The sequence below is a fragment of the Passer montanus genome, unplaced genomic scaffold (assembly GCF_014805655.1).
Source record: "Passer montanus isolate IOZ18808 unplaced genomic scaffold, ASM1480565v1 scaffold21, whole genome shotgun sequence".
Taxonomy (NCBI): Eukaryota; Metazoa; Chordata; class Aves; order Passeriformes; family Passeridae; genus Passer; species Passer montanus.
This window is the reverse complement of record NW_024366703.1, coordinates 14,341,848-14,369,348: the sequence shown is the minus strand read 5'-3', so window position 1 is coordinate 14,369,348 and position 27,501 is coordinate 14,341,848. Positions and strand designations below refer to the sequence as shown.

Sequence of the window (27,501 nt, the reverse complement as noted above, 5' to 3'; positions counted from 1 at the left end):
ATGTGGGGTAAGTTACATAAATTATATTAACTTAGAGAAGAAATATTGGAATGGAAAGTTGTAGTTTTATGTGTGACAGAGCTTCTTTGGTACTTGGCAATGGATTCCTGAAGATACTGCTCTAAATGCAAAGTTCATCTTTGGTTTGGAAAGCAGAGTATTCATAACTGCTCGCTGGCATTCTAATTCAGCAGGCTTCCAGCTGTTTCTGTTGTATTTAAAATTTGTTTTGGTTGAGTGGAGGGGGGAGTGCCCATGACCTTGAAACTGTTTGCTATGGAAAACAGTTACTTTTAGTACTGCAGTGCAGTTTGACTCAAAACATTATATATTCACTTTTTCCCGAGTTATGTAGTCTTATGTGTTAATGGTAACTTCTGGCTGAGTAACTGAATCTGTGGGGTTAGTTTAAAAAAGAAAACAAGCTGTAATCAGATATTTAACAAAATTTCCCTTGGGATTCCAGCCTCAGCAGGAAATAGATTTGAACTCCACACAAACAGTCACCTTGGAGAGACAGACTTTCTACTGTGTTCCAGTGCCTGGTGAATCAGCATGGGTGAAGGAAATATCTTTTTTTACTGAGCTAGCATTTGTTATACAATCAGTGGTTACCAGCTAATTAATTAGATTTAAGGAGATAACTTCATTTTTAGTGAATCTGGAGAGGTGATAGGTATAGAAAGAGAAAAAAATAGTTGATGGTGTGTAATATGCACAAAGAGAATGCAAATAAATTTAGGAGCATTTGTTTTGATTTAGTAGACATTTTTGCTTGGGAGAGTCTTGGAAATTTCTAGTTGCAAATGCTTAGGAAAAGAGACACTTCAGTTGAGCCACTGGCATTTTCTACAGCAGGACATTTACACAGTGAGAGTCTCCTATAAAACACATGTAGCTGAGCAGGTTAAGATTAGGATTTTGTTAAAAAACCAACAGCTAAACCTTAGTGTGGGTGAGTTTTCCCTGCTGAGTGTGTGGCTTCCTTAACCCTGGATCCCACGCCTACATCAGTGCCAGCCAGGCCCGAGTGAGCCCCTCCACCTCCTACACCCCCAGTCGCCACAAGAGGAGCTATGAGGAGGATGAGGACATGGATCTGCATCCCTCCAAGCAGAAGGAGCAGCACGTGGGTAAGAGTTGCTGTTGGTGAATGGTTGTTCTGATATCTTTCCAGGATTTGGCAAACATTCATTGCTAAAAACTGAAATATTGGCAGCTGTTTTCATTGCTCTTGTTGTTGCAGCCTTTAGGATTTGGAGGCTTTGTGGAAGTCAGCGTGATATGTGTGTTGTATGTCTTGCTGACAATCTACAGAGACTTTTAGTATAAACTGGGTTTTATGCATATTCTGACCTGGTTTTTTTAAACATGAAGTGCAGAAAAATATTTTTGCAGTTCTATGGACTGTAGGGGGAAAAAAAATTCATTCCCCTGGTTTAAACATTGCATTTTCAAAATCAGATTTCTGGCCATGTTTGGGTTTCCAAGACACATAGATCTTTGCCAGTACTCTCTGTCACACTTCACTTGATTACATAAAGTACATACTTCTGAGACTTCTCATATTAAGAGTATATTCTGTCAAGTATATTGCATTTTTAAATATTCTTGTCTCAGATGTCTGGTTAAATTAGTTTTATTCTGTGTTGCTCACCGAAGAAAGTTGTTCAGTTCTGCATTTCTGTTTAAAAAGCCTGCAAATCCTGTTTTTCAGGCAGTGGAGGTGATATTCATGGATGTGTGGAGCCAAAGAGATTAGAAACAGAAGCTTCTGCAGGTCATCATGTCATTTCTCCCAACTGCTCCCCTCCACTTGACCTAAATTTTCCCTTGCCAGGAGAGAAGGGACCAGCGTGTCTTGTAAAGGTGAGAGATGGAGAGGTGATGAGCAAGGGCTGGGCTCTCTGTGAGCCAGACACAATCAGCCTTGCGCTGGTTTCTAGGCACAGAAATGTGTTTCAACTCCAGAATTTTGTTTCTACAGATAATTACATTCTTTCTCTTCACAAACACAGTGTTTCTCTTCTTGAGTGCTGCATTTGAATTGCTGGAATCCTTCAGCAGCATTTATTAGAGCTTGCACCTTCTCACCCCACTTACTTAAAAAAGATTCCAGTGTTAGATGCTTGAGTTTGCAGCTGGTACTGAGCCCTGGTATTTTTCTTTTAGGATATTTCCTCTAATTGAAAAACAGCTGTGAAAAACCAAGCTGAAAAACCAATAAGCTACACATTTGTGTATTGAATTTGAAATAGTCCTGGATTCACTGCTGTGTTGTATTACTATGAAACTTTACACAAAATTTCTCTGCTGTTGCTGTATTGACTTCTCTCTTATTTAGCAAATCTTGATTAATCACAGTGGAATACAGTTGTTTACACTCATGTGGCAAAGAATGCCTATAGAAAAAGCATGGAATCATAAAATTACTGTGAACTCCCTGACAATTCCCTTTTCCAGTGTAAGCTTACTGACTCTGAGAGCAAGGGGAGACCTCTTCCCTCAGGCTGCTCTCAGGCCACAATTGAGTCTGCTGAGTTTCCTTTTTCTGACAGTTTCTCTGCTGTCCTGCATCTGGCCCATCTGCCTCAGCATTTTGTGTTTTATTTTCTGTTTGGGGCAGGTCTATGAGGGCTGGGAGAGCTTCAAAGTCAATGATGTGCTGGAGGTGTTTGGTGTTCTGTCTGTGGACCCAGTGCTGAGCATAGTGAACAGTGAAGAGAGGTAAGGCTGCCCTGAAATGCAGGTTTTTATTGCAGTGAGCAGACAAGAAATGTGTAAGTACATTATAATTATGCTTAAGAAGGGAATTTTGTTGCTTTAAAATAGCTTGATGAGAAAAGTGTTACATCCAACATCCTGGAAACTGAAGTCCAGTGTGCTCTGGTACATCCATATCCTTGGATACCCAGTGCATCTTTTTTTAGGTTGTTGTACAGTCTAAAAAACAGAAAATGCTTCTATAGCTAAATGTTTTGTACTCTTTCATGCCTAAACTTTCAGTGACTGAGTGAATAGTGAACAAGGCTTTCAAGGAAGCTTTAAAATTATAAATGTCCTTTTGAAGTAATTTTGAAGTCCATGGAAGTTTTTACCAGAAATGTAAACATTTCTGAAGAATCTTAAAAAAAACGTTTGCACGTGTGCATGTAGACTGATAGTGACCAAAATGAGTAAAAGATGGGTTGATTTTTCATTAATTAAGGTATTTCATCTTCTTAACCCACTGACAGAAGCTTCCCATTGCACCTGCTGTTCTGCAATTCCTTACCTGACAAAATACAAAATCATTTAGGATGCAAGAAGTCAATTTTGAAAATAAAACTCTTGACAAAAATCTGACATAAATACTGCTAATGTCTTGAACCATTGCACTCTGGATCATTTCTGTTGATGAGTTTGTTCATCTGTCTGGCAAGTAGGATTCCCAGAGTGCAATGTGAATCCTTTATAGTGCCAACTTCTTAAAAATTACCTCAGCCTGGTCAGCTGCTTTTTGTTATCATCTGTGTGACAGCTGATCCCAGACTGACAGCTCAGTTGCTCTGTCACAGGTGCTTGTGGGTTTTTTCCTGTGTCATTCTGTAACAGGAAGACAAAATGGTGCCATTTAGCAACATTTTGAACACAAACAAAAGAAATCTCTTTTATTGGAAAGAGTGGATAGTGTGTGGATGAGCTGCTTAAGTGGCTTTGAAGTAATAAAGCCTGACAGTTTTTAAAACAAGACAATGACAGTAAAGTTTAGCACAAATTTCATCTGATAGAGTCACTTTAGGGATTTTACTTTCTAAAAATGAAAATGAAAAATGAAGAACACCTGGAAGAAATTTTGTAAGACATCTTCAGGGAGAGCAAAGCTTGTGTATCTGAGCTCTTAAATTAAGAGGTAATACCTCCAGGTTCCAGCAGAGGTACATTAGGATTTATTTATTTATTCACAGTTCTTTTACTCAGCCAGTGATAGAGATGTGATGTGACTGTCTAGAAGATCTTGTCAGGCTCCAGAACCTGGTGGGGTATGAAAATCCCACATGTGCTTACAGAGACAAATGTAGTAAATGACCTTATTTTTTTTAAAGCTGCTGTTTAGACTTCAATACAGGCTGGACAGAACAGTGTGTAATATTTTATCTGAAGCTACATGAAGCCTATTAAATGGTGCAGCAAAATAATGAATGTAATTTTGTTTGTGGGGTTTGGTTTTGAGGGGTTTTTGTTGGGTTGGGTTTTTTTTCTTAAGAAAAACATGGCTAGATTATTTTCTGAAAATAATACAATCCAGATATTTTGTGTCAAGCCTGCCTTGGTGTTCATATGTCACTTTGTAATTGTGATTCAGTATTTGTGGTGTTTATAAAGCTCTAAAGAAGGTGGTTTGAGTGTGGGAGGAGTCAGCAGGAGCTGGGAGCGGATGGTGTTTGTTCCTCTGTTCTTGGCCTGCTTCCAGCTGCTGTGGCTCAGAGGGAGAGGAGTTCCCCTGGGATGTTTGAGTCCAGCTGTGCTGTGCCCTCTCCCCAGGGACAGCTCCAGCCTGGATCCCATGGAGTGCATGGACACGGCGGAGGAGCAGAGAGTGCACAGCCCCCCGGCCTCCTTGGTGCCCAGGATCCACGTGATTTTGGCACACAAGTTGCAGCACATTAACCCCTTGCTGCCTGCCTGCCTTAACGAAGAGGAGAGCAAAACCTGTGAGTGTCTGGGCACTTTCCAGGACATCTGAGCAAATACTGCCTCAACCCAGCAGCAGGGTTTGAATTTAAATCTTGTTAAATGGAAAAACCATGCAGTGCTGCACAGGATGCAGATGTTTGGGTTTATGTGATGTTTACGTTTTTATTTGGCTGAAATAAAAGTGATTTATGTGGAATTTGGTTTTGCATTCTACATGCCCAAGGATTTTACCAAGTTGTTCAGCCATAAGATTTGATTTGTTTTCAAACGGAGTTGTGAAATGCTGGAAAATTAGATTTCCAATTTAGTGTGATACTGGAAATAAGAAACATACTGATAATATAGAGACTCCTAATACTGTGCACGAAATAAGGCTTTAAGCAACTGTGCTATTCCTTGTTTGACTGTTATTTTTTTCACTGAATTATTGCATGCAGACCTCTGATATTTATAACTTTTTTCCTTGAGTGCCTTTTATTGCTTGTTCTGAGCAGTATATAAGAGGTTTTTCTGCCTTTAATATAAAATGGAGCAGCCATGGATTTTTAGAAATTTGGCTCAACACTTTATACCCTTCTGCAAATGCATTACACAATATCTAATCTTTTTAAAAAATAATTTCCAAGGAAGTGTTGAGTGACTCAGGTTATCTAAAGCCAGTTGAAAAAACCAATGAGCATTTGTTTATTTCTCCTAGACTGCTTTGAAATAAACATTTTTCTTCATCAAACTGTGACAGAAAGTCGAGTTTATGTAGAGGGAAGAGGGTGAGAAACCAGAACATTTTCTGACACTTGTCCTCTGCTCTTTTGCCAGTTGTTTCTAATTTCATGTCTGAGCTGTCACCAGTGAGAGCAGAGTTGCTGGGGTTCCTCACCCATGCCCTCTTGGGAGACAGTTTGGCTGCTGAATACCTGATACTGCATCTCATTTCTACAGTGTAAGTATTTAGATGTGTGCTGAGAATTTATGTATTTATCATTTAAAAGAAATCTCCTCCTATGGGGTTCTTCACCAGTCTGCAAATAAATGGCAGAAATAGCTTAAATAATATTTATTTCAGCAGGTAGAGTTGTCCTGTCACAATACACACAAAGGCAGATTTCATGTCTGAAATAACAGTAAATATTGATAAAAGACCAGCTTTATGGCAGTGTATACGTTCACTGCTGCTTTGAGAGCTGACAAAATCTCCAGGATATTTTTAAACAGATGTATGAAAACATCTTTCTGCCTCTGGCTTCTTCTAATGAGTAGAACATACCATTGACTTCCCAAAAGACAGCATTTCCTGACTGCAGGAATTATTGCTTAGGTGCATTCTGGGAATTTATTTAATTAAATGTAAACCTGTTTCATGGTAAGTTCAAGTGACCTATTTAGCATGGGATAGAAATTTATTCTTATGTTGATTTAAACTATCTCTGGGTGAAAGAGCAGCATCCTTTGACTCATTAAAACCTTAAATGTGAAACTTCAGACATTGTAGTTGTCAGGTCCAAATTTAGTTTTAGTCATTTTAGTCTTCAAAATCAAAATTAGTTGTTTTAATTCTTTTTAGTGGGACTATGAATGTTCCAACACTTAGCCTAGAATGTATTTTCTCTCTTAGCTGGTATCACAAAAAAGTTGATGAGAGTTGTCAAGAATGGGGGAGAAGATACACAGTGAGAAGAGGGAGAGGAAAGCTGAGGGCAGGTAAAGGAGATGAACAAGTGTGATAAGGAGGGAACTTGAGATTGAGCAGCAGAAAGGAAAAGAATGAAATGTGTTCACTGAATAACAACAATGTCTGGAAGGCCATTGCAGGGTACCAAATTACTGTTTTTGTGTGGTGCTGTGAGGAGCAGCTTCAGCCTGGCTCAGCTCCTTGGGCACTGCAGAAGGCAAGCAGAGGAGCTGGCTGATTTTGGTGTGGGTGTGTGTATGTGTTCTGAAATCCTGCTGGCTGTCAGAGACACCACACAATGCTCCAGCTGAATGCCACCTTTACCCAGTGTTAGCCAAGTGTTTGCCTAACCTGTGCTGCTTTTGGTGCAGCTATGGCAGACGGGATGTGCTTCCTCTGGGAAAATTCACCGTCAACCTGAGCGGCTGTCCTCGGAGCAGCGCCTTCACGGAGCACCTGTACCGCCTCATCCAGCAGCTGGTGCCAGCAGTAAGCATTGCCTGGGCAGGGCTGGGGGCTCTTCTCACTGATCCAGCCTGGCCATGCAGGCTGAAATGCTCTCCTGCTCCCCATGTAGAGAGCAGGTAACAGCAGAGATGTGTGATGAATATGTGTGCCACATCGTCTAGGATGAATATGGAATGAAATTCTCTCCTCAGGGGTATTGAACTGATAGGCAGATGCTTTATTTGGTCCTTCTGGATTGATACGTTTAGACATTTGGGTCATTTCATGGTGGTGTCGTTAGGGTTTAATGAAGTTTGTGGATACTGCTCTGCAGAAAAGCGGTCCTTCTGGATTGATACGTTTAGACATTTGGGTCATTTCATGGTGGTGTTGTTAGGGTTTAATAAAGTTTGTGGCACAGTAATTCAATTTGGGGTCACACTGAACAGTATTGCTGCAATAAATCATTAATTAATGAGCTTATCCTAGATGTGCAGAACAGTGATAGGAATTCCTTTGGGAAATTTTGAAACACACAGCGTTTGGATATTTGGGATAGAGTGTTGCAGTGACAAGTTTTGCTTTGCTGTGCAGGTTCCCAGCATCCCTGGGGAGGCTGGAGCCAGGTGCTGATGGTTTGTTTGTCCTTGCAGTCCTACCACCTCCGCATGAGCATCGAGAGCATGAACCACTCGCGCTTCATCCCCCACAAGGACTACACGGCCAATCGCCTGGTCAGCGGGCTGCTGCAGCTGGCCAGCAACACCTCCCTGGTCATCGATGAGACCCAGCTGGAGCAGGGACAGCTGGACACAGCAGGTACACAGCTTTTGGGGTCTGCAGTCTCGTTTGGGAGGGTGAAAGCTGCTGTGTTTTAAGACAGTGGTGATCATCGTGTCCCGCTGATAAGGGGTCTGTTGCAAAACTGTTTGTGGTTTCTACATCCTACTTCGCTGCTTTGAAGCAGCTTCCTGCAGCCTTCTCAGCTAACTTAAGACAAACTGGGAGAATTCTTTATTACCAAAATAACTCTGATTCATTGGAGTGGCCTTTCAGTTTCCTGTGATAGTGCATGGAGTGGGCAAAGCATATGCTGATGCCTTATGCTCTATATTTTTACTGTATATCTGGAAACCATCCCTGAGAACACAGCTAAAAACTGGAGAAAAAAATTGCTATTACTGGGTTAAAAATAGTGGGGATTCTATCTTACAAGCTGATGTAGCACTGTGTAGTATGCTTTAAGCAGAGCTTTAGGAATTAATTTATTATAACTCACATAAAAGAGCTGAGTTGCATTAAAAGCTCAGTACCTGGAGAATGCACAGTACAGATGTTTGGAACTCTCGGAAGCTACAGCTTAGAAATTTCAAATGGAAAAATGTCCCAGGAGTCAACCCCAATATTAAATTTCCCTTTATTTGCTAACCTTGCCTTTATTTACAATGTACTAAATTATTACTAAGTATTTAAAGGCAAAACCATAACAGTAGTTTTGTCATTTGATGCAGTAACTGCTGAAGAGAAATTCAGTTTGTCAGGTACATGTTGGTATTTCAAAGAGAGAATTCCAAGAGTCAACCAGTTAATGTGTCAATTTTAACATTTTATATTTTAAATAATTTAATTCCAGGTAAGGCAAGTGAGTACTGTTTAAAAAATTAGCAAAATTAAATTGGTTGCATTTTTCTTCTTTTGGGGAGAGATTTTTTTTTTTGTTTTTTCTCTCTGAATAGATACCTGGCTTTGTAGGGCCAATGAAGACATGAGTACATGAAGACTCATGTATTAATGTACTAAGCCAGACAAAGTCTAGGCCTGAAATCAAGAATTCTTAATTTTGATTCACATTAAGAAGTAGTTATCTCTGTCTGGAAGACACCTCAAACACAAGAAGGAACAGGATGATTGCAGGAATCCTTCTGTTGGCTGCTCCTCAAAGACCAATGGGAAACAAAAATCAGGGCTGACATTTGTTTTGGCCCTGTGCTCAGGGAATTTGTTGTTGCTCTTGCAGGTGTCCATAATGTGACAGCCCTGGGTAACCTGATCACTTGGCAGAAGGTGGATTATGACTTCAGTTACCACCGGATGGAATTCCCATGCAACATTAATGTTCTGATCACTTCCGAGGGCCGCTCGCTGCTGCCGGTATGGGACGGGCTTCCAGGCTCTGCTGGGGAGCTGCAGCTGGCAGCTGCTGCCACAGCAGGCCCTGCCAGGGACACGTGGGGACAGGAAACGTGTCTTGTGACCAGGGAGGGTGTGACACTGGCAGTAGCTGCTGCCTTCTCCCTCGTGGCCGGAAAACAGAGAGATGGAGCTTCCCTCCTCCTTTCTGAACAGGGCTGGTGAGGTGGTGAAGCAGCCAGGGATGGGTAAAGCTCTCCAAGCCTCCCTTGGGCATGGGGGGTTCTGAGGTCATGGGCACCTGCAGTAGCCTGAGCTTGCAAACATCTGCTCTCTGGCATGCCAGCTTTGTCTGCTGAGCCTTGAATCAGGAGCTGTTCAAAATGCGAGCTGGACAATGTTTCAAGAATTGTCTTACCTTAGTTCTGGGAAACAGTGACTTCTGCTGCTTTTGAGAGTAAATTAGTCTTGGAATAGAAAATAGTGGGATGTGGAAAGAGATGAAATGTGATTTTCTCTTTCAGTCAGATTGCCAAGTCCACTTACAGCCACAGATAATTCCCCCAAACATGGAAGAGTACATGAGCAGCCTCCTCACTGCAGTGCTGCCCTCCGTGCTGAACAAATTCCGAATTTACCTGAGTTTGTTGAGGCTGCTGGACTACAGTATATCTGATGAGGTGACCAAGGTAGGGACACTTCCCTCATATGTTTTCAATGGTGTGTTTGGATAGAAAGCACCTTAGTAGACAGTTGTTGTATTTGCCCTGTCAGTGATTCTCCTTTAAGTTTTACAAAACCCAAACAGAAGCGTTTTCACATCCTGACTGTGCCTTCAAGGGTTTGTAAAGTATATACTGAATATATAAAGTATATATATTTTTAGATGTAAGGAACAGCACATGTAACCTGCTTTCTAACACTCATTTTGAAAATGGGCTCTTTTCAAAGATGAGAAGTAGCCTGGTTTTTCTCAGGCTCACTTCTGGATAGCAATGAGTTGAAACTTTGAAATCTAAAGGGTTCGTTGAAATCTAAATGGGTTCTTTTCGAAGATGAGAAGTAACTTGGTTTGTCTCAGGTTCACTTCTGGGCAGCAGTGAATTGAAATGTTGAAATCTAAAGGTTGTTACAAGTGTTTAGCTCCTCAAAAGCTTATCTCCTGGTGGAGATCTGGTTTGTTCCATAATTCCACGCTGTGCTTTTCCAGGCAGTGGAAGAAGACTTTGTGGAAATGCGCAAGAACAACCCCGAGAGCGTCACGGCCGATGACCTGCACAAAATGCTGCTGGTGGCCAGGTGGGTGTGGTGCTCCTGTCACCACTCAGGGCTTCCCAGCAAGCTACAGTGTGAGCCAGCACTTGGTCTGCAGCTGAACTGTCAGTCTAGCCAGACGGAATCTCCTCTGCCTTGTTCCTCTCAGTTAGGCAAAGCATCCCCTCCCCACTTTCCTCCCATGCTTTCTTACTCCTGGAAGACAGCTGGCTGGGAGCTGTGCTGGTTGCAGCAGCTGCAGGGGCTGTTCCTGACGGGCTCTTTGTGCTCCCCCAGGTTCCTGTCGCTCAGCGCGGGGCAGACGACGCTGTCCAGGGAGAGGTGGCTGAGAGCAAAGCAGCTGGAGGCACTGCGCAAGGCCAGGCTGCAGCAGCAGAAATGTGTCAATGGCAATGAACTTTAACACCTGCTGGATGTCACCCTGAAGATGTCTCTAATCCTAGGTGGAACCCGTACTAAGATTGGAATATTGTTTATACCAGTTTTTGTAGATAATTTATACCAAAAAAGTTATGGATATTTACCCTTGTGGTCTGAGCACGCTTAACTCTGTTCAGCCACCTAAACATATTTTATGGAATTTTTTTGGACCCTGTTTTGTAATTGAAAATTGGTAACATTGAGCAAATTGTTTGATATTAAACTTTAATACTGAGGTTGTGTAAACTTACTCCCTTTAATAAGAGAATTTAAGCCAGAGCCCTTCATACATAGCAGTGGTAAGCTCTGTTCTGGAGGACATTTGTGCTCTAATTTCTGCTTGGCTGAATTGTGAGGATCAGAGCTCTCAGCTGGCCAGCAGCTGGAGGAGGTGCTGACTTCACTCTCTGTGCTGTTCTGTGAGCTGGGGCAGGTCACACTCAGAGCAGCAGCAGCATCATTGTGATGATATCACAGTGTGGTACCAGTGATTTGACCAACTCAGGTATGAAAAATATTTGCCTTGTGCTTAGAGCTGACCATGACTTCTCAAATTTCTCCCATGAGCTTTATCCTGATACAGCTTGTTAAAAAACCCCACATTGACTGGGCAAGGGGTGATACTCCTGTGCTCACACAAAACACATCTTTACTTTCTGCCTTGGCAGTACTGCAGGGTGTTTAAATGGTTTACTTAGTGCTTTCTGCTGATTGAAATCACAGGGACAGGAACTCCCTTTTATATGGCATTTTCCTGTTCTAACCATGAGGGCTTTTGCTGTACACAAGCAATCTGGATATTTTGTCTCTTCATAGCAATAATGAGTACTTATTATGAGAAACATTTTTTGTGTATCCTAAACTTGAGCCAAGTTTGGTGCTGTTTCAAACTAGAGCTTACTTCTTTTCTTTTTTTTTCTTTTTTGAACACTAATAATGAATATTCATGGTTTCATCTGACTTGTGCTGCATTACTGTGAAGTGAAGCAACTGAACAAATGAGGAAGGAAATTAACACTTTTCAAAAGGCAGCTGGGCTGGAATGCAGGGTTGGGTTCTAAGATTGTCCCAGGGGATGGTTTTGTGTCCATTGCCATCTCCAATATTTCATAGCCAGGGATGGGACAATTCCCAAGCTGGAAGGACATTGAACTGGACATGGGGTGATAACTTCAAACCAGCAGAGGATAGATTTAGATAAAATATGAAGAAGTTCTTCCCTGGGAGGGTGGTGAGGCCCTGGCACAAGTTGCCCAGAAAAGCAGCACGTCTAAGAGGATAAAGAACTGAAGTCATGGCTGTGTCCCTTGACTACCATGGGATTGTGTCTGTAACTTTGAAAGAAACACCCAAAGCCCTGCACTCCCACATCCCTTAACATCACATATCAAACCCATCTTTTGATTCCACTTTTTTTATTAAAATATCTCATGTATATTGGTCACATCAAAATACAGCAGTAGTTTAATTTTAAATATAGCCACAAGTATAGACACTCAAAAAAAGAACAAAAAACCCAAACCCACATCACTTTAATAAAATAAATAAACCAAATCTGGTTATCAAAGTTTCAGGTGATAAATGATTTCAGACACAGTACAAGTCCTAAGACACAGAGCTACCCTAGCCCAGACACGACGTTGTGGGGACACCACGTGCAGCCTATCTACAGGACAGGGACGGGGACAGAGGCACTGGGTCTGTCAGGGTGCTTACAGTCACAAACCACAGCACAGGAAGGTCCTGCTTCACAGCAGCTTCTGGACAATGTCCTAGACTGGAATGGCATGGCAAGGCATTCCTGGGAAGGAGGATTGAATAGGTGTAATCCTTTGACACACAGAGCAAAGGGGATTTTTTATCCAGTTCCCAGCATGAGCAGATGCTTCACCCTGCGAGGTGCAAAGCTGGAGCTGGTCAGGAATTTGGTCTTGAATGGATGCTGGCAGCTATGCTCTAATGCAACCCTGATCTTACAAAGCAGTGCACTGGCCTTCTGCTTTAGATGTTAGTTGGGATTTTGCATCATTTTTCATACTTGAAGGAAATCCTAGCACAGAGGGACACAGTGCCTGATGGGCAGGTATCTGGCTCGTGTCGCTTTACAGAGACAAAAAATTAGAGCAAATCAGCAGAGTTGGAAATTAAAAAAAAAAAAAAGGAATTGCTTTAACATGGGCAAGACAATTCAAAGACATTTGCTTCATTTCCCCTCCTCTCAAGTGAGGAAAAAAACCAATCTACAGAAGAAATTTGCACTGCAGGATTGTGGGTATTTCAGATTGGGTCTCTAAGCTTTATCTATAATGAAAGTGTCCCAGGATGTCTGGAAAGAAAAGGATAGCAAAGAAATCTTACTTTCTGGTTAACATACTTAAATTCAACAAAAACACATCGGTTCCCATTGTAGAGGCACAATTCATAGAGAGCTGCATCTAGAACTTCATTGAAAACAAGTAAAAATACTAGTCCAAAAATAAATAAAATGTAATTTACCGGTACTTTATTTTGCTGGTGTAGTGCAAGGTAAGTAAGGTCAGAGAAGTGCAGTATCATCCTTTGAGTATAAATACTTTCTACATAATTCAGAGGAGCTACAAAATTAGTCTCAAAAAAATAACTGTGCAACACATCTAAGATAGACAGCATGCTTATTGAATCCCAGTGTCTAAGCTACCTGTTTAAATATGGTTTATACAGGTTCTGTCTCACCTGCCTGAGGGAATTCTGAAGCTTGGTCAGAACCAAATTCATTTGCATCTCTCACTGCTTGTAAACAATGTTATCAATCCCAGTATCCAGTAGCAGTTCATGCCACAATAGTCCTGATGTCACTGTGTTATTTTATTAGAAGCCACAGCTAGAAGAACACTTCCCAAATGAGCAACTAGATCTGAATTATTCGTGTCTGGCATTGCGTAAACATTTCTCTCAGTTCTTTCTGTTTGATTTCATTTAAAGCTTCTGGTTCTGCAGGGCTCTTTTGGACCTTTGCCACAGCAAAATTAATCCCTTGAGTCAATCCTGCCTGGGTGATGTTGGCAACCTGGACCATGGAGCTGCGGATTTTAGCGAAGGGAGACACAGCCCTGCTGCTGCTGCCGTCGGCAGAAGGAGTGGTGTGGAGTCCTGGCTCCTGGCTCCCAGAGCCCGGGCTCCTGTGGGATTTACTCAAGTCAGGCCCACCGACAGCCAAGAGCTGAGGATTTGGCTCAGAAGACTGAACATCCAGCTTTGATGGCCTGGAAGGAATGTCTGCAACAGCTTCAGCCTTGGGTTCTGCCTTCTTGGCCGCGCTCCTGCTGGTTTGTGTCGGCGCGTGACGGGGCTCCGGAGGACCAGCCTCAGGCTCCACCACGTGGCAGCCCTTGCTCTGGGCATCCTGCACGAACCTCTGGCAGTACACATCCACGGGCTTAGCAAAGTGCAGCTCCGTGCTGTCAGCAGAAGGCACGGCAGCGTCCTGGCTCGTGTCGGTGCTGCTGAGCGACTGCGAGCGGCTGCCCAGGCGCGGCGCCGAGGCGATGATGCCGCAGCTGGGCAGCACGTAGTCCGTGGGGCCCAGGCTCTCCAGGGACCCCGCCAGCTGCGCCTCCTCGTCCGACTTGGAGTTGCTCAGGAAGTCGTCGGAGTGGAAGGAGTCGTTGTCCGAGGCCTCGGTGTCAGATTCGCTGGGGGCTTTGGGATCTACCCCTGGATTCTCCAGAGTTTCAAGGCTGCTGTCTGACTTCCAAAGATTCACTTTCAAATTTGGCTTTAAAAAGTTGACTTTCACTTCGGGTTTGGCAAAGCTGCCCAGCTTCCGAAGGTTGCTGATGTTGACGTTGGATTTGGTTTGTTTCACCTTTTGATTGAGGGAGGAGAACTTGCTCAGTAAATAATTCTTGCCTTGGGCCAGGGACCCTCTGTTCTGAGACCGAATGCCAATGATGTCTTCATGAGGTTTGCTGCTCCTCCTAGAAGAGGGAGAAGATCTTAAATGTACAATCAAAGCACCAAGTATACACTGTCCTCCAGTCTATTTCTGTAACAGAAATGGACATTTCAGTTCCTAAGTTAACCTTTTCTTACATGAATAATAAATTTAATCCCATTTTTTACATAATAATATCGTACCCATATAAGCTAATCAAGCTCAAACCAACAAAGGAGGGTTGATACAGAACAGTAGCCAAACAAAGGGAACAGGCAGTTTCTGCAGGCACTTTAGTTTTTGATGAAAAAGGATTTGAATTCTCCACTTTTTTAACCCTGACTTTGTGTATACTCTGTAGCCAGATTTAGCAAATATTCGGTCTGCAATACCTGTAAAAAGAACAAGGTTTTTTTCACTACACTTTCTACTCAGGCGGGAGAAGCAGCTGAGTTGAGAGCAAAGGTGGGATACAGAAGGCTCACATCAGTGAGGTACTCACCTCTCCAGCTTCTTCTCAATAATGGGCACATCCATTCCCATTGCTTGCTTTGTGATTCTCAGCATTTCTGCAATGCACTGAAGAGTGTCTGAAATCCAACCAGCAGCCTGTCAGATCCTTAAAAACACCCTTAAAAGCCCATATTTCACAATCTACAAAGAAATAGGTCTAATTTTATTTGGTTTTATTGCTTTTTTTCTTTTACCCTGCAGAGCAGTTGTGCCCTTCAAGCTGCAATTCTGATTTAAAGCTTACAAAACAAACCTAAAGAATAAACTCTCCTTCAGCATGAAGCAAATCACTGCCACACTGCCTCATTTGGGGAAGGAAGAGAAGCCATTTTATTTATCCTTGCTGACAAAACTCAGTGCTCCAGGTATGAAGTGATATTTTTTCCCTTGTTAGTGTTCGTTTAATCTAGTTAAACAACAAGCAAGAAGATTTCCAGACACTGATTTCACTAAAGAAATCGATTTCTTTACCTCTTTAGGAGTTAATTTTAACATCATTATTTAAGTTTTTGGAGCAGTAAAGACCTGGACAGGGAAATGACTCTAGTTCTAGATAGATGTTTTACTTCAAAGCTGTATCTGAAACTTATTTTTCTTTCTATTAAGACTGTAATATCTGAGTGGTTTTTTTAAATTGCTTTCCCACTTCACACAACAGGATTTTACTGGAGTGATTTCTGAAGAAGGATTACATTTTAAAAGCAATGGAAAACGTGTTTTTTAGAGAAACACCAATACACTGGATACACCTCTATGTCTGAAACTTCTACATAGGATACAAACCTTTTCCATCTTCTTCTGGGCTGCGGGCCACAGCCCTGAGAGTGTGAAAATATCCACTCATTTCCTTGTATTTGTAATGCAGCCTCATGCAAGAGAACTTGGGTTTGCCAAAGAGAGTAGGCTCAGGCCCTGAGAGAGAAACCAGGAGAAATCTTTAGAAATCTTTAACCAAACACTGAAAGAGATACTGCAGAGCCTGCAACTAAGGCTATGTAAGTGCTGACAGTCTTTTTCAGCCTAAAATGCTTCACCTTTTCATAAGAGCAGGACTGACACTTTAAATGAAAGATTTTCACATTAACTAAACAATCAATAACTTACAAAAAGCAATTAGACTCTCTGTATGTCTGTTACAATCCAGCCTGATTGTTTATTGCAGATCACCCTTTCAAATAGAAGGCAAAACAAAAAGTTTTACACTTTTTACATCCTGTGGGTTTTTTAGGGAATGCTCCTGCAAGGATTAAAGGGAAAGCTAATATTTTTATCAAGGGAATGTAATTGAAATTTCAAGATTTAGACCAGTGCTTCAACTCTTCAGTGCACTGCATAATCTCTAGTATTAAATGAGGTGTGGATGTAGATGTTGGACTCTGTTCTGTGCCTCACAATACACAAGTGAGGGAGACCTTTCCCCTCAATGCTCAGGAATTGCACAGACACAGTGAAAGTTAGTCAGGAGATGATGAAATCACTGTGTGTTGTGTAATGGAGGATTGAACTCCGTCAGGAGGCCACACACTCCCTTCTCCCCAGCTGGATCACCTTTTTCATGATTCAAAGACATCACACCTTTAATGCTTCCAGCAGAACATGCTGGATTTAGCCTGCAGATGTTACATTCTATAGCAAATAAATTACATCAGCATAACAAGGTGCTTTTGTAATACCATGTTTGTTATCAGCCTTTGAGACAAAGCTGTGAAACAGATCTAATGTACAATTCAGAGCCAGCTGCTGTGTTTGGATCAAAGGAAGAGAGCCCTGAATGCACAAACCTGTGACTCATTGCAGAAGTTGGCAAAACTGTTACTGCCATTTGATAAATAATGAAATCTGTTTGGATGACTCCATGGCTCTTTCAGGAGTTTGAAAGAGGGAAAATTTAGAACCCTTCCAGTGATCAAAGCTTCTATTTCCAGCAGTAGGAAGATCTGGCATCTGTTACCAGCCAGAGGGGCCATTTCTGGGTGGGCTGCCCAGGGTATGAGCCACACTTCAAGGACTGCTGCTTCAATACATTTGAAGGATGTTTGATAAGTGCTCAAGCCACTGTTAAGAGCATTCAAAAAAAGACATGGAGTGACTGTTTTCTTACCTATTTCTATTTTTTCCAGAGCTTCAAGACTTAACCTTTGGTACTGATTCACTTTGTCGATTTCATCATCGTAACTAAAAAAAAAGAAACAGAATTTAGTGCTCCTACTAATCTAAAGCAAAGCTACTAAAATAAACTACACATAGTAAGGGAAAGTGGTAACTTACTAGGCCACATAATAGGCAGAATTTGAAAGTAAAAGCAGCACATCCACATCCTTGTGAGTGGCATCGATGAGACTGAAGGGAAGGAAAATAAATACAGGGTAGAAAGTTTTATTTGCAGAGCTGTAACCCATGCCCAGTGTGTTTTGGGTACACTCTTCAGGAGCTGAACACAAGTTACAAGCAGTTTCAATCACAGTGTGTATCAAAATCCATGTAAGCAACAGTCTCTCTCAAACCTGAAGCTACCTAACAGCTCAAATATGTCAGCAGAAGGTCCAAAAATAAACAGAAAGCCCAGAAGCTATTAAAAATGCTACCAGAGAAATGGAAAAATACCTCAGACTCAGTGAGGGTGATGAGCCTGTGCCCTGAATTGAATAGCTGTCATAACAACCTGCTCTGCTATTTTCAGATGCTGAAGTTTAACCTGCAGGAGATCTAACCACTGTTTTTCTTCTGCCAGCTCCTGAACTCTGAACCTGCTATGGAGTGAAGTTCAGAGTTTGCCCATTGCTTTCCATGAACAGAAATCCAGACTGTCCAACTGCTGACTCATTCCCCAAGGATTCAATCTGATCAGTTAAGTTACACTTTCCCTATAAAACACTAAGAAACAACAGCTCCTCAAGCACTCCCTTTAACCACCCTTAGTTCCACAATTTCTCTTCATGGTGCCTGCCACATTTTGGCAATATTAACCACATCCACCCATTTCCAGATGATGTCTCAAAGGTCATTCCAGCATGCACCACTTTTATGGCACTCTGGGAAAAGCACATGTTTAGAGGACTTTTCCCTTTACAACAAGTATTCAAACCCTTCAAGCACTCTTGTCCTTCTACAGAACTGTCACACATCAGCCATCAAAACCTTTTAACATCAGAACTAATTAACAGAGGCGTCAATTTTAACTTTTTTCAACCAACCTTGGGTCACAGTCAATGAGTGCCCAACCTCCATGGAATTTTTCATCATCTGGCAAGAGCAGTTTCATGTAGCTCTGCAGCAGCTGGCTGATCAGTTCCTGGTGGCTCCTCAGGTTCTCCTTGTGCAGGGCTTCATGCTCCTTCTCTTTTGTAAATATGGAGTACAGGTCCTCTGTCACAGGGATACCCTGCATCAAATCTAAACAAACCCCAGGAAATATCAAGCAAGAAATAGTTAAAAGTGATATATGGCAAGAATTTGTAAATTCCTTCCAAATACTTCATTTTAATGATTCTCTTGGTAGTCTTTCTGAATGTTGCCTGTAACTGAAAACTCAGAAGGTGTAACCCTACTTTCAGTGAAAAACAAGAGTTCCTCGTGGTTTTAAGGGATACTTGCTACATAAATTTGTCTTAAAAAAAAGGAGATGCTACAAGACATTTAATGCTAAAATGAAGCTGGGGCAAAGTCTCCAATGAGTCACATTGCATGCAATCCCTCTGAATTGAGTGTTGCTTAAATTCCAAAGTGAGCGAGATTGTTCCTTGGAGTCCAGTTCAGACATGTACCCACTCACAATGCTTTCAAGAAAGAGGGGGGAAAATCAGTCAGAAAGACAAAACCAGTATGATTTAATAATCTTTTCTAAACAGCACAGCTCAGCTGGGTGGAAATTGTGCTCTTACCTATGACTGCTTGCCTGTAAGCATCCCTGAAACGATTCAGGTAGTATCTGTTTGCAGAGTTCACTCCATCCTTCATCACCCCTGCCAGCTTTCTTTCACCAGTCCTTGTGAAGTCACCCTGTCACACACAACATGCAAATCTTTACACCAAAATTTGGAGCAGCAGGCTCAGCTCAAAGGATTTGGCACTCTGAAACTGAGAACTGAATAGATGGCAACTCAGAAATTATCTTCAAGTAACTATTTCATATAGAAGTTGAAAATAGTGATTGTTTCAAAGAGCAGCTTCTGGCACTGACTCTGTAGAGAACCCTGTGGTTTTGACAGACTTAGAATTTCAGTAGGAAATTCCAATACAAGACAAATCTGGACTTATAAGCCAGCTGACACTGAAGCAGGACTTTCAATACATCAATCACTGTGATGCTTCAATACCTCCAAAAGAAAAAAATTCCTTTATTTTTAGGCCTTTAATGGAAAAGGAACACTACGGGAACAGTAGAGAAGACTGAAGCTTACTGTAATATGGTTTTCATCTCACTGCTTTTGCTACCAAAACAAGACAAACATAACATACTGGGGGAAAGCAGCACATATCCTCACAATCTCAGAAACAAAAGAAAGTTTCTAGGCCACGGAAGGCTTAGAATTTGAATAAAAAGTTGTTTTTGTAGTTACACTTCATTAGAGGATTCCATTTTCAGAGACATACTGGCACAGAGCATTTCTAAAAGCAACATCAACTCCTATGAAGAATATTTCAAGTATGTTTCACTTTCAAACTAAAAGAAATATCACAATTAAAGTTAAAGAATTTAATCCATGAACCTCAACATACTGGCACAGAGCATTTCTAAAAGCAACATCAACTCCTATGAAGAATATTTCAAGTATGTTTCACTTTCAAACTCAAACTAAAAGAAATATCACAATTAAAGAATTTAATCCATGAACCTCAATAGTAAGTAGAGAAATCTTCCAGCAGAAGGCCTGAAAATTTAATCTGTAAATTGAGGTCTGCACTTCTGATTCAAAGTTTAACATACACAATGAAAACAAGCATGTCAGGCTATATTTTGTATTCTTTTTTAAATATTAGTGCAATCAACTAATCAAAGCTCAGCAGAGATATTAAAAGATAGATTTAAAGTTAAGTATTTCCACCATAATGATTTTTCTTATGCCAAATGCAAATACTACTAAAATTTGTTCCCCCAATTACACAGAGCAAAAACCTCAAATTCCATGACTTTTCAGAGCAGCAGAAGTACAGAGCAAGGAGTTTCATGCTTGATCTTGGTAGACAGAGGGCATTATAGCTATTTAAGAAGAGTCTTTAGAAAATACAGCTAATTAATATCACCCTACTACCTCCATATCCTGATCTCCAGAACTTTAGAGTATTCTTTAAGTATTGCAACTGCTTAGAAGTACTATAACCATGATAAAATATATTAATTATTACATCCATTTATATCTCTCAAACTCTTATCCCTGCTGTGGTTTTTTTTGCAGAGAACAGAATGCAGGTGAAGTGCAGGGAGCACTCAGCTCTTCTCTGATTCACATCAAGCAGGACACAAGACATTCTTCCACTGCAAAGCCTCATCTCTCCAGAACAAAACCACACAGAGAACATAATGAACTTTTAAGTATCTGTCTCAGGCTGGAATGCAAGATGTGCCTGGGGCTCACAGGGCATCATCTGACTCTGGCAGTGGGTTGTTTATACTCTTGCATTTGTATTTTTAATTTTCCTATTAAAGAACTGTTGTTCTTATTCCCATATAAGGAATCCTTCCCATATAAGGAGCCTGATCCTTCCCATATAAGGAGCCTGACAGCTCCTTAATTTCAAAATCATAACCATTCGGAGGGCGGGGGTTTACATTCTCTATTTCAAAGGAGGCTCTTGCCTTCCTTAGCAAAACCTTTTCAAAAAACCTTTCCAAACCAAGACAGTATCCCAGGGTTTCCAGTGCACATGAGCCCTGTACCCCAGGCATTCCTGGGGGCAGGTGAGCTCCCCCCTTACCTTCAAGGCTGCCGTGCCCGCGTACTGCCGGCTTATGGCATCGCCGTTGTTGGCCCACATGATCTGGTAGATCCTGTTGCATTTCACTGGCAGAGGCTGCTCTGGTGGCATCACACCCAGTTTCTTGAGCTGGAATTGGATATATGCATTAATTTGGTGCCCAAAGTAAAAGTCATTCTCAGTGTCAGAGCTCGGTGAAGTAAATGGAAATGCTGGCCAAGTGTTTAATTGTTAGATTTGGTGTGACGGGGGGAGGAAGCCATTGTGCTGATTTGTCAGATTAGATTAATGAATTGGTGGTTTATTGCTAAACATCACATCACTGGAGGCAGCAGTAACATTAATTATGGATGTTAAGTCAATCATCAAAAAATTAGCTGAAGGAAAACAAGTTACTGTAGATTCTCAAGATACAGGAAGTTTTTCAATAGAGAATCATCAACAAAACAGACACCACAATTTTAAAACAAACAAGTTAATATGTCTTCTACTGCAAAGGCATTCATGACCTCAAGGGTCTGAAAACAAATAAAAATAACTTCTTATGTTGGTTTATTATGAGTGCTTGCACATTTTTGGACAGTTACTGTTTGTCACTGGTACTAGAGTAAGATATGTCCCTCTTAGAACACCCAGTCCTCCAGTTTTCCCCAGATAAGCCTTGGGTACAGCACCAACATCAGGCTTTGTACACACACTAAGTGGGTAGAGCAGCACATACAACTGCAATGCAGTCACTAAATGATAGGGATAACTTGGAATAAATCATAGGAAAACTTCCATTTACAACTGCTCAAGCACTCTTTGCAAGTTAGATGAAAATTAACACAGAGCTGCTCATTAACTCTGAAAGCCCTCCCCAGTTCCCAGATGAGAGAAAGCAGTGGTTCCAAGGAAGAGAAGTGTGAGGCACAAGTAACCCTCAGTCCTCCACTCCATGCCACTGACCCTGCAGTGCTCAGGGCATTTCTCAGTCATTAATTGATTCCCAAGTGCTTCAGCTCCAGGATGAGAATGATGCAGCACATCACAGGCTCACACTTCAGCAATGATTAAGCCTCTTCACAACAATCTGTAACACCCTTGTTTTTGAAAGAATTGCCTTGGAACCCGAGAGTTACCCTGGATACAAACCCTGTTCTAAATAATGACTGTGGGACTGCTGATCCCTGCCCTGGTCCTCAGCACTCCTATGTCAGGAGCTCATAATAGCAGATCACAAAGAGGAACTGCCAGATCACTTTTCACCCTAATGAAGGGCCCACCTCATCCTTTCTCCTTCACTTTAACCATAATCAGGTTTGCTCATTTTGGGCTGTGACTGGGGCTTTGATGTTCCAGGTACAGGACATTAAGTCTGCATTAGGTCTGTAGCAGTAGTGTGTCAGGGAAGTCTTCACAAGGGAACAGTCACCACTGAGCTTCTAGAAAACAAGTGAGGGACAGAGAAAAGAGGAAAACTAAAGGAAAGTACTCTCAGTCTGCTTGGAAATCCCTCCTCTGTACAAGGAGAACTATTCCACAGCACAACAGTCACAGCCAGCAGGGCTATTTACATCATGAATTAATTTCTCTACACACAGAAGGGACAACTCATCTCCCTACTTGCTGCATCACAGTATTTCACTTCGAAGCTCCTAAAATAGCACCCAGCTTGTTAGATTTTAGTCTTTTAATATCATTTCAGTGAGGCACTTGGGGGAGAAGGTGTCTTGTTTCTAAACTCTGTATTCCTACATACTTAAACTGAAATTACTAAATCCAAACAAGACAATCCTCTCCAAGCTGTGGACAGTCAGTCCTTTCTGAAGGAGGCATCACTGTTCTGTAATTATTTCAAGTTTTGCATTTGTATATATTATTCCTCTCAGCTTCATGGCACTTCAAGTATTTTGCAAAGATTTTTTCATAGAGGTCAGTTTGGCATTTTTCAAACACACAGATTTCTCTGTGAACAACAATGAAGGTGAGAGGCACTCAGCACTTGGCAGAGCCCCCAGTGTGACGTGCCTGCTGCTCCATGACCACTCTGGCAATGGCAGCCTGCACCACGTTGGTCCGATCCAGGCAGTCCATGCAGTTAACCCGGAAAATCCCCTCCTGCTTACAGATCACCCCAGCTTGGTCAACCCTGGCAACAGGAAGAGAACAAAAGCACACTGAGACACTGAAAATCCAGTGTAATTCATCAGCTTCTACAAACAGTAGAACATTTTACACGTGGAGTACTATTTATGGTTGCACCGACACCCCAGTCACATCCCACACTGAATTATCTCTTCTCGTTCCAACTTCTCCTCCTCTTTAATCTAGGCTGGATTTATCAGACATAAATCCTACTGAGGCCACAAACTTGAGATGCAATCAGATGCTGAATTCAACTCATGCATACATAATACAAGCTTTCAAGAGCAAAGGCATTTAATTTCAAGACCAGAGAAGCCAATTATAATGACAGCAACACAAAACAACTGATTGAGGCTGCAGCCACATGTGTTACCCAAATGGATGAACTTTAACCAGTTCAAACTAATGTCTGCTTGCTGTCAAGAGTAAGGCTGTTATTCTAGGGCTTGTGGGTCAAATACAGAGTGTTGCACATTAAATGTGAGCAACCCTAAAAGTGTGAAATGCAGAAATGCAGTAAACCTTGGGCAGGAAACAGCACCTGAGAATTTCTGCTGTCACATGGGTAGAACACCAACACTTCAGAAGACAAAAACTCTGACAAACAAGCTGGACACCAAAAGGGAAATATAAAACATATGGGTTTGGAGAAAACTAAGCCCTCTGAATATCTACTTTATGTTGGTGTTTTCCTCCATAAATGTTCCCTACTAGTCTCAAAACAGTTAAGTACCTACCAGCACCACTTCATGTCAAGAATAATATCATGAATGGCATCAGTCAGTGTTTGAACATTTTCAAACTTCATTCCTCGGCTGAAACACAGAATTTCACAAAAGTTAGTTTGAACTAAACCAGTGACTTTACTTAACAACTTATTTGTACTGTTAGCAAATATGATGTTTTGGCCAAATGAGAGAGACAAGCATTGCCTCCTGCAATGAGCTTTAAACAGGAGCCAAGATTCAGAGCTATTTTGCAGTACAGTTCAATGTCCAAATCCAAGACAAGAGGTTAAAAGATCATTAAATTCTCAGGACTTTGCATTTTTTTAATGCTGCTTCCATTAGGAAGAGTAAGTGTGCAGCTATTCAGGCATGTGCAACATTCTGTTCTCATTTTAGTCTCAAGAAAAGTAGCTACTGTAGATTTGGAACTGGGATGGTGAGTCCTGCTTTGCCAGTGATTGTACAGAGAAAACCACTTGCAGACACATCACCCTCTCCTGCCCCTACCCCATCTGGTTATTTTTCAGATTGTTCTCAATTCACTCCTGCTCACAGTGCAGAAACAGTCCTGGTCACTACAGCTGTTTGTAGGAAAAAAGTGAAGGAAGGAAAATGAGAATTCCTCTAAACAAAAGATTAATTATCAAATCAATCCAGGCTACCAACAGTACCACAGAACTCTCAAAGGCCAATACTGCTCAGAGAGGGGTTTCCTTTCCCACCACGCCCTCTGGCAGTATCTACTAATGCCATACTCAGTCAGCCAGCAACTCCCAGGCCAGTGCAATCCCTAGATTAGGTCTGGAAGTGGAGATTAAACCAGCTGAGACCCCACACAAATGCAGCCTGCTTGAGGGAAGCAGGACAAATACATGCCTGTGACAGATGACATGCTTGCGCATGTGAGCACTGCACAGCAGTCATGAAAACAGCAATTACTCACACTGGATTAAGATAAAATCCATGTATTTTATACTGAAATATACTGAAAGAACCCACTGTGGTTTTATAGAAACAAGCAAGAAAAACAAAAATAGAGAATTAAAAGCAAAATGCTACATAGCTTGAAAAAGCAGGTCAGCCACAGCTTTACACTCGTGGCATGTTTAAGGAAACTCTCAAAATATGTGACAATTAAGCTTTGCCCAGTAAGCCACTGCATATTTAAGAGGTCAGGGACACAACATCACAAACAGCAGTGCTTGCTTCCCCAAGCTTTAAGTTTTATAGTGCTTTCGTTTAAAAACTGTATTGTTGTCCAAAAAAACAGTGTTTCATGCAGAAATAGAAATAATGAGTCTTCTCATTTATACTTGCCTTTCATGCCAACAAAAAAGATGTAAAGTGACATTTCTAAAAGGTTGCTTACCAGTGCTCATGGAAGTCAAATGAAACATAAGTCAGATTTGCATTGTTGTAGAGAAGAACTTGTTTAAGGTAAGCATCTCCAATAATCTTCTCTCTGCCTGTCTGATCCACCAAGTTAATAATAACCTGTTCAAAAGTTTAATTATTTAACACTCAGCATCTGCTACACAACTTGTTTAGATTTACACCATGCTATAACAAATAACTCAAGAGTTAAAGATTCATAGCAATCTTGCTGAAGTTACAGCCTTTGATAGATTGTACCTAAGACAAATAAGCTCCAACAGATCCCTGCCTATACAAATTTAAATGCAGAGCAGCTCTGAATGCATAGGACAGGTTCACAGAAATAGGGTTTAAACATTGCCATAAGTTATTCCTGGGTTATACTGGTTATTTACAAGGATATTTGAAAAGCCTAAAGTAAAATTCTATTTATGTACCAACCTTCCAATTGTCAACAAGCTTCTAAAAAAACCACAACACATCACCAAGAAAAATAACCTAAAAACATTAACTTTCAACCCCTGCATTTCCATGAGATTACTATTGTGCCATGTAGCACTCACCTGCTTTTTGTAATTTTTCAGCTGCTCTTCAAAGTGTGCACGAAAACAGGACACAGTTTCATTTTCACCTACAAGGCACAGCAGTGTTAGACAGAAACAGCCTGTTCAGCAATAAATCCTGTTTGATGTATTAAATCATGCCCAAATTTGTACTCTAAAAAAACAAGATACCTTAGCTTAAGGATAATAACACATAGTACAAAATTACTTTTAAAGGTCTTTCATTAATTTGCTCAGCTTTAACATTGCTGTTATAAGCAAACATATTCTTGAATTTTGCTGCATTTTGCTTTTTGTGCAGAGGAGATGGGACAAAACTTTAACTTTTAATAAGCCTGCTTCATCCTTCTACATATGCACCACACCCACACAAACACATCTTCCAAAAGAAGAGTTCCAGGGGACCCTGATTTTTACATTTTTATCTGAAACACTCACTCTTGTCCAGCCGGGGCCGTGGGTTGTATCTGTATCCAACCTGGCTCCAGAAAACAGGCACCGAGCCTCGTGTTTGGATGTAGGAAAGGGTGTGATTATGGACATGGATCAGCTGCTCTGTCTCAACATAATTTGCCACGTTTCCATTTTTATCAACACCTCTCCTCTTGTACCGCATTCCTGGGGGAACAAGAGTGCTCAAGTCACTTAAGTATTTGCCTTAAACATTGCTAATTTGATGTTGCTGGCTTTGACAATGCTAACCCAAGACAACAGTTCTAGCCCAAATCCATGATCAATGGCAGAAGTCACTCCTACCCTAGTTTATTCCTCAAAAGTTATTTTGACTATATGGATAAAGTTTATTTACTGACACACTATGAGCCAAATGCAAACTGACAGGATGGGGCAGTTAAAAGTCGCAAATACCTCTGGTCCATCTTAAAAGACACATTTCTTCCTGTTCTGTCATGTTTAGCACAAAGCTTGACTTTAGTGCTCAATATTTTCCATGAACCTAAAGGCCACTTTTACTGGCAGAGGCTCCACTTCTCACAGAGATCCCAAGGCAGCCCAAGAGGATTTGCATGTTCCACAAAGCAGAAGCCTTCCCCTTCTTTTAACTTGTGTAACTAATGCTGCACATTAAGAAGAGATAAAGCTCCTCTGACTACAGTTTTATGCCTACCCAGCTCTGAACTGCTCATTAAACAGAAATGTGTTTGCATATCCTTGACTCAAAGGAGAGCACATCATTATTTCAGAAAGGATGCAGGTGGTAGCAAAGGACAGGGAAGGAGGAAGAGTTGGAAAAATATTCAAGGTCATGGAAATTTACTTCCATGTCTGGAAGTAGCACTGAACCAAATTTTTGAGCTGAATCTTGACAGCACAGACAGGAAGAGGTTAAAAACAGGGAAGGGAAAGGAATGTAAAATACCTACAGTAGGGATCTCTATAGAGAAATTGTCAAAGCAGCATTACAGCCTTTAATCACACAGGGAGAAAATTCTACACAGTTTATGCTCTGGACTAGAAATCAGATGAGCAAAGTCATATTCATAGTAAGAAGGAATCAGTAAGCAATTTTCTCTCTAGAATTCAGTTGCTGTATATCTGTGTAAATATTCAGTACGAAAAAGGCAGACTACAAACTAGGTACTACTCTGAAACCCTCAAGTATTTACTCCAAGGTGTTCTGAGAAACCATTTTCCTTGGAACTGAATTAAATATATCCAAGTGAACTCTGGTAAACAGCTACAGTTCTATAGCAGGGTAAGCTCAACAGGATTTTCTTCCTGGATTTTTTG

General features: G+C 41.3%; 2 protein-coding genes across 2 annotated transcripts in view; one reads left to right on the top strand and one right to left on the bottom strand.

Moving 5' to 3' along the window:
* Positions 1 to 10,601, top strand: LOC120502056 (minichromosome maintenance complex binding protein). Its single transcript, XM_039709106.1, has 12 exons — positions 1 to 7; positions 975 to 1,133; positions 1,718 to 1,869; positions 2,627 to 2,727; positions 4,525 to 4,694; positions 5,494 to 5,617; positions 6,718 to 6,835; positions 7,447 to 7,612; positions 8,811 to 8,944; positions 9,448 to 9,612; positions 10,134 to 10,222; positions 10,475 to 10,601. Exons 1-12 carry the CDS (start codon positions 1 to 3, stop codon positions 10,599 to 10,601), a joined length of 1,512 nt encoding a protein of 503 aa, XP_039565040.1.
* An 89-nt stretch (positions 10,602 to 10,690) lies between these two features.
* INPP5F (inositol polyphosphate-5-phosphatase F) overlaps positions 10,691 to 27,501 on the bottom strand; it is a 40,501-nt gene continuing 23,690 nt past the window's right edge. Inside the window, exons 8-20 of the mRNA XM_039708692.1 lie at positions 26,191 to 26,370; positions 25,753 to 25,820; positions 25,185 to 25,309; positions 23,825 to 23,902; positions 22,971 to 23,091; positions 20,961 to 21,089; positions 18,926 to 19,043; positions 18,239 to 18,437; positions 17,313 to 17,384; positions 17,146 to 17,219; positions 15,828 to 15,956; positions 15,034 to 15,121; positions 10,691 to 14,574 (exon numbers count right to left, since the gene is read on the bottom strand). Of these exons, the coding sequence (XP_039564626.1) occupies positions 13,506 to 14,574; positions 15,034 to 15,121; positions 15,828 to 15,956; positions 17,146 to 17,219; positions 17,313 to 17,384; positions 18,239 to 18,437; positions 18,926 to 19,043; positions 20,961 to 21,089; positions 22,971 to 23,091; positions 23,825 to 23,902; positions 25,185 to 25,309; positions 25,753 to 25,820; positions 26,191 to 26,370 (2,450 nt within the window). The 3' untranslated portion in view covers positions 10,691 to 13,505. The remainder of the gene's footprint in view (positions 14,575 to 15,033; positions 15,122 to 15,827; positions 15,957 to 17,145; positions 17,220 to 17,312; positions 17,385 to 18,238; positions 18,438 to 18,925; positions 19,044 to 20,960; positions 21,090 to 22,970; positions 23,092 to 23,824; positions 23,903 to 25,184; positions 25,310 to 25,752; positions 25,821 to 26,190; positions 26,371 to 27,501) is intronic.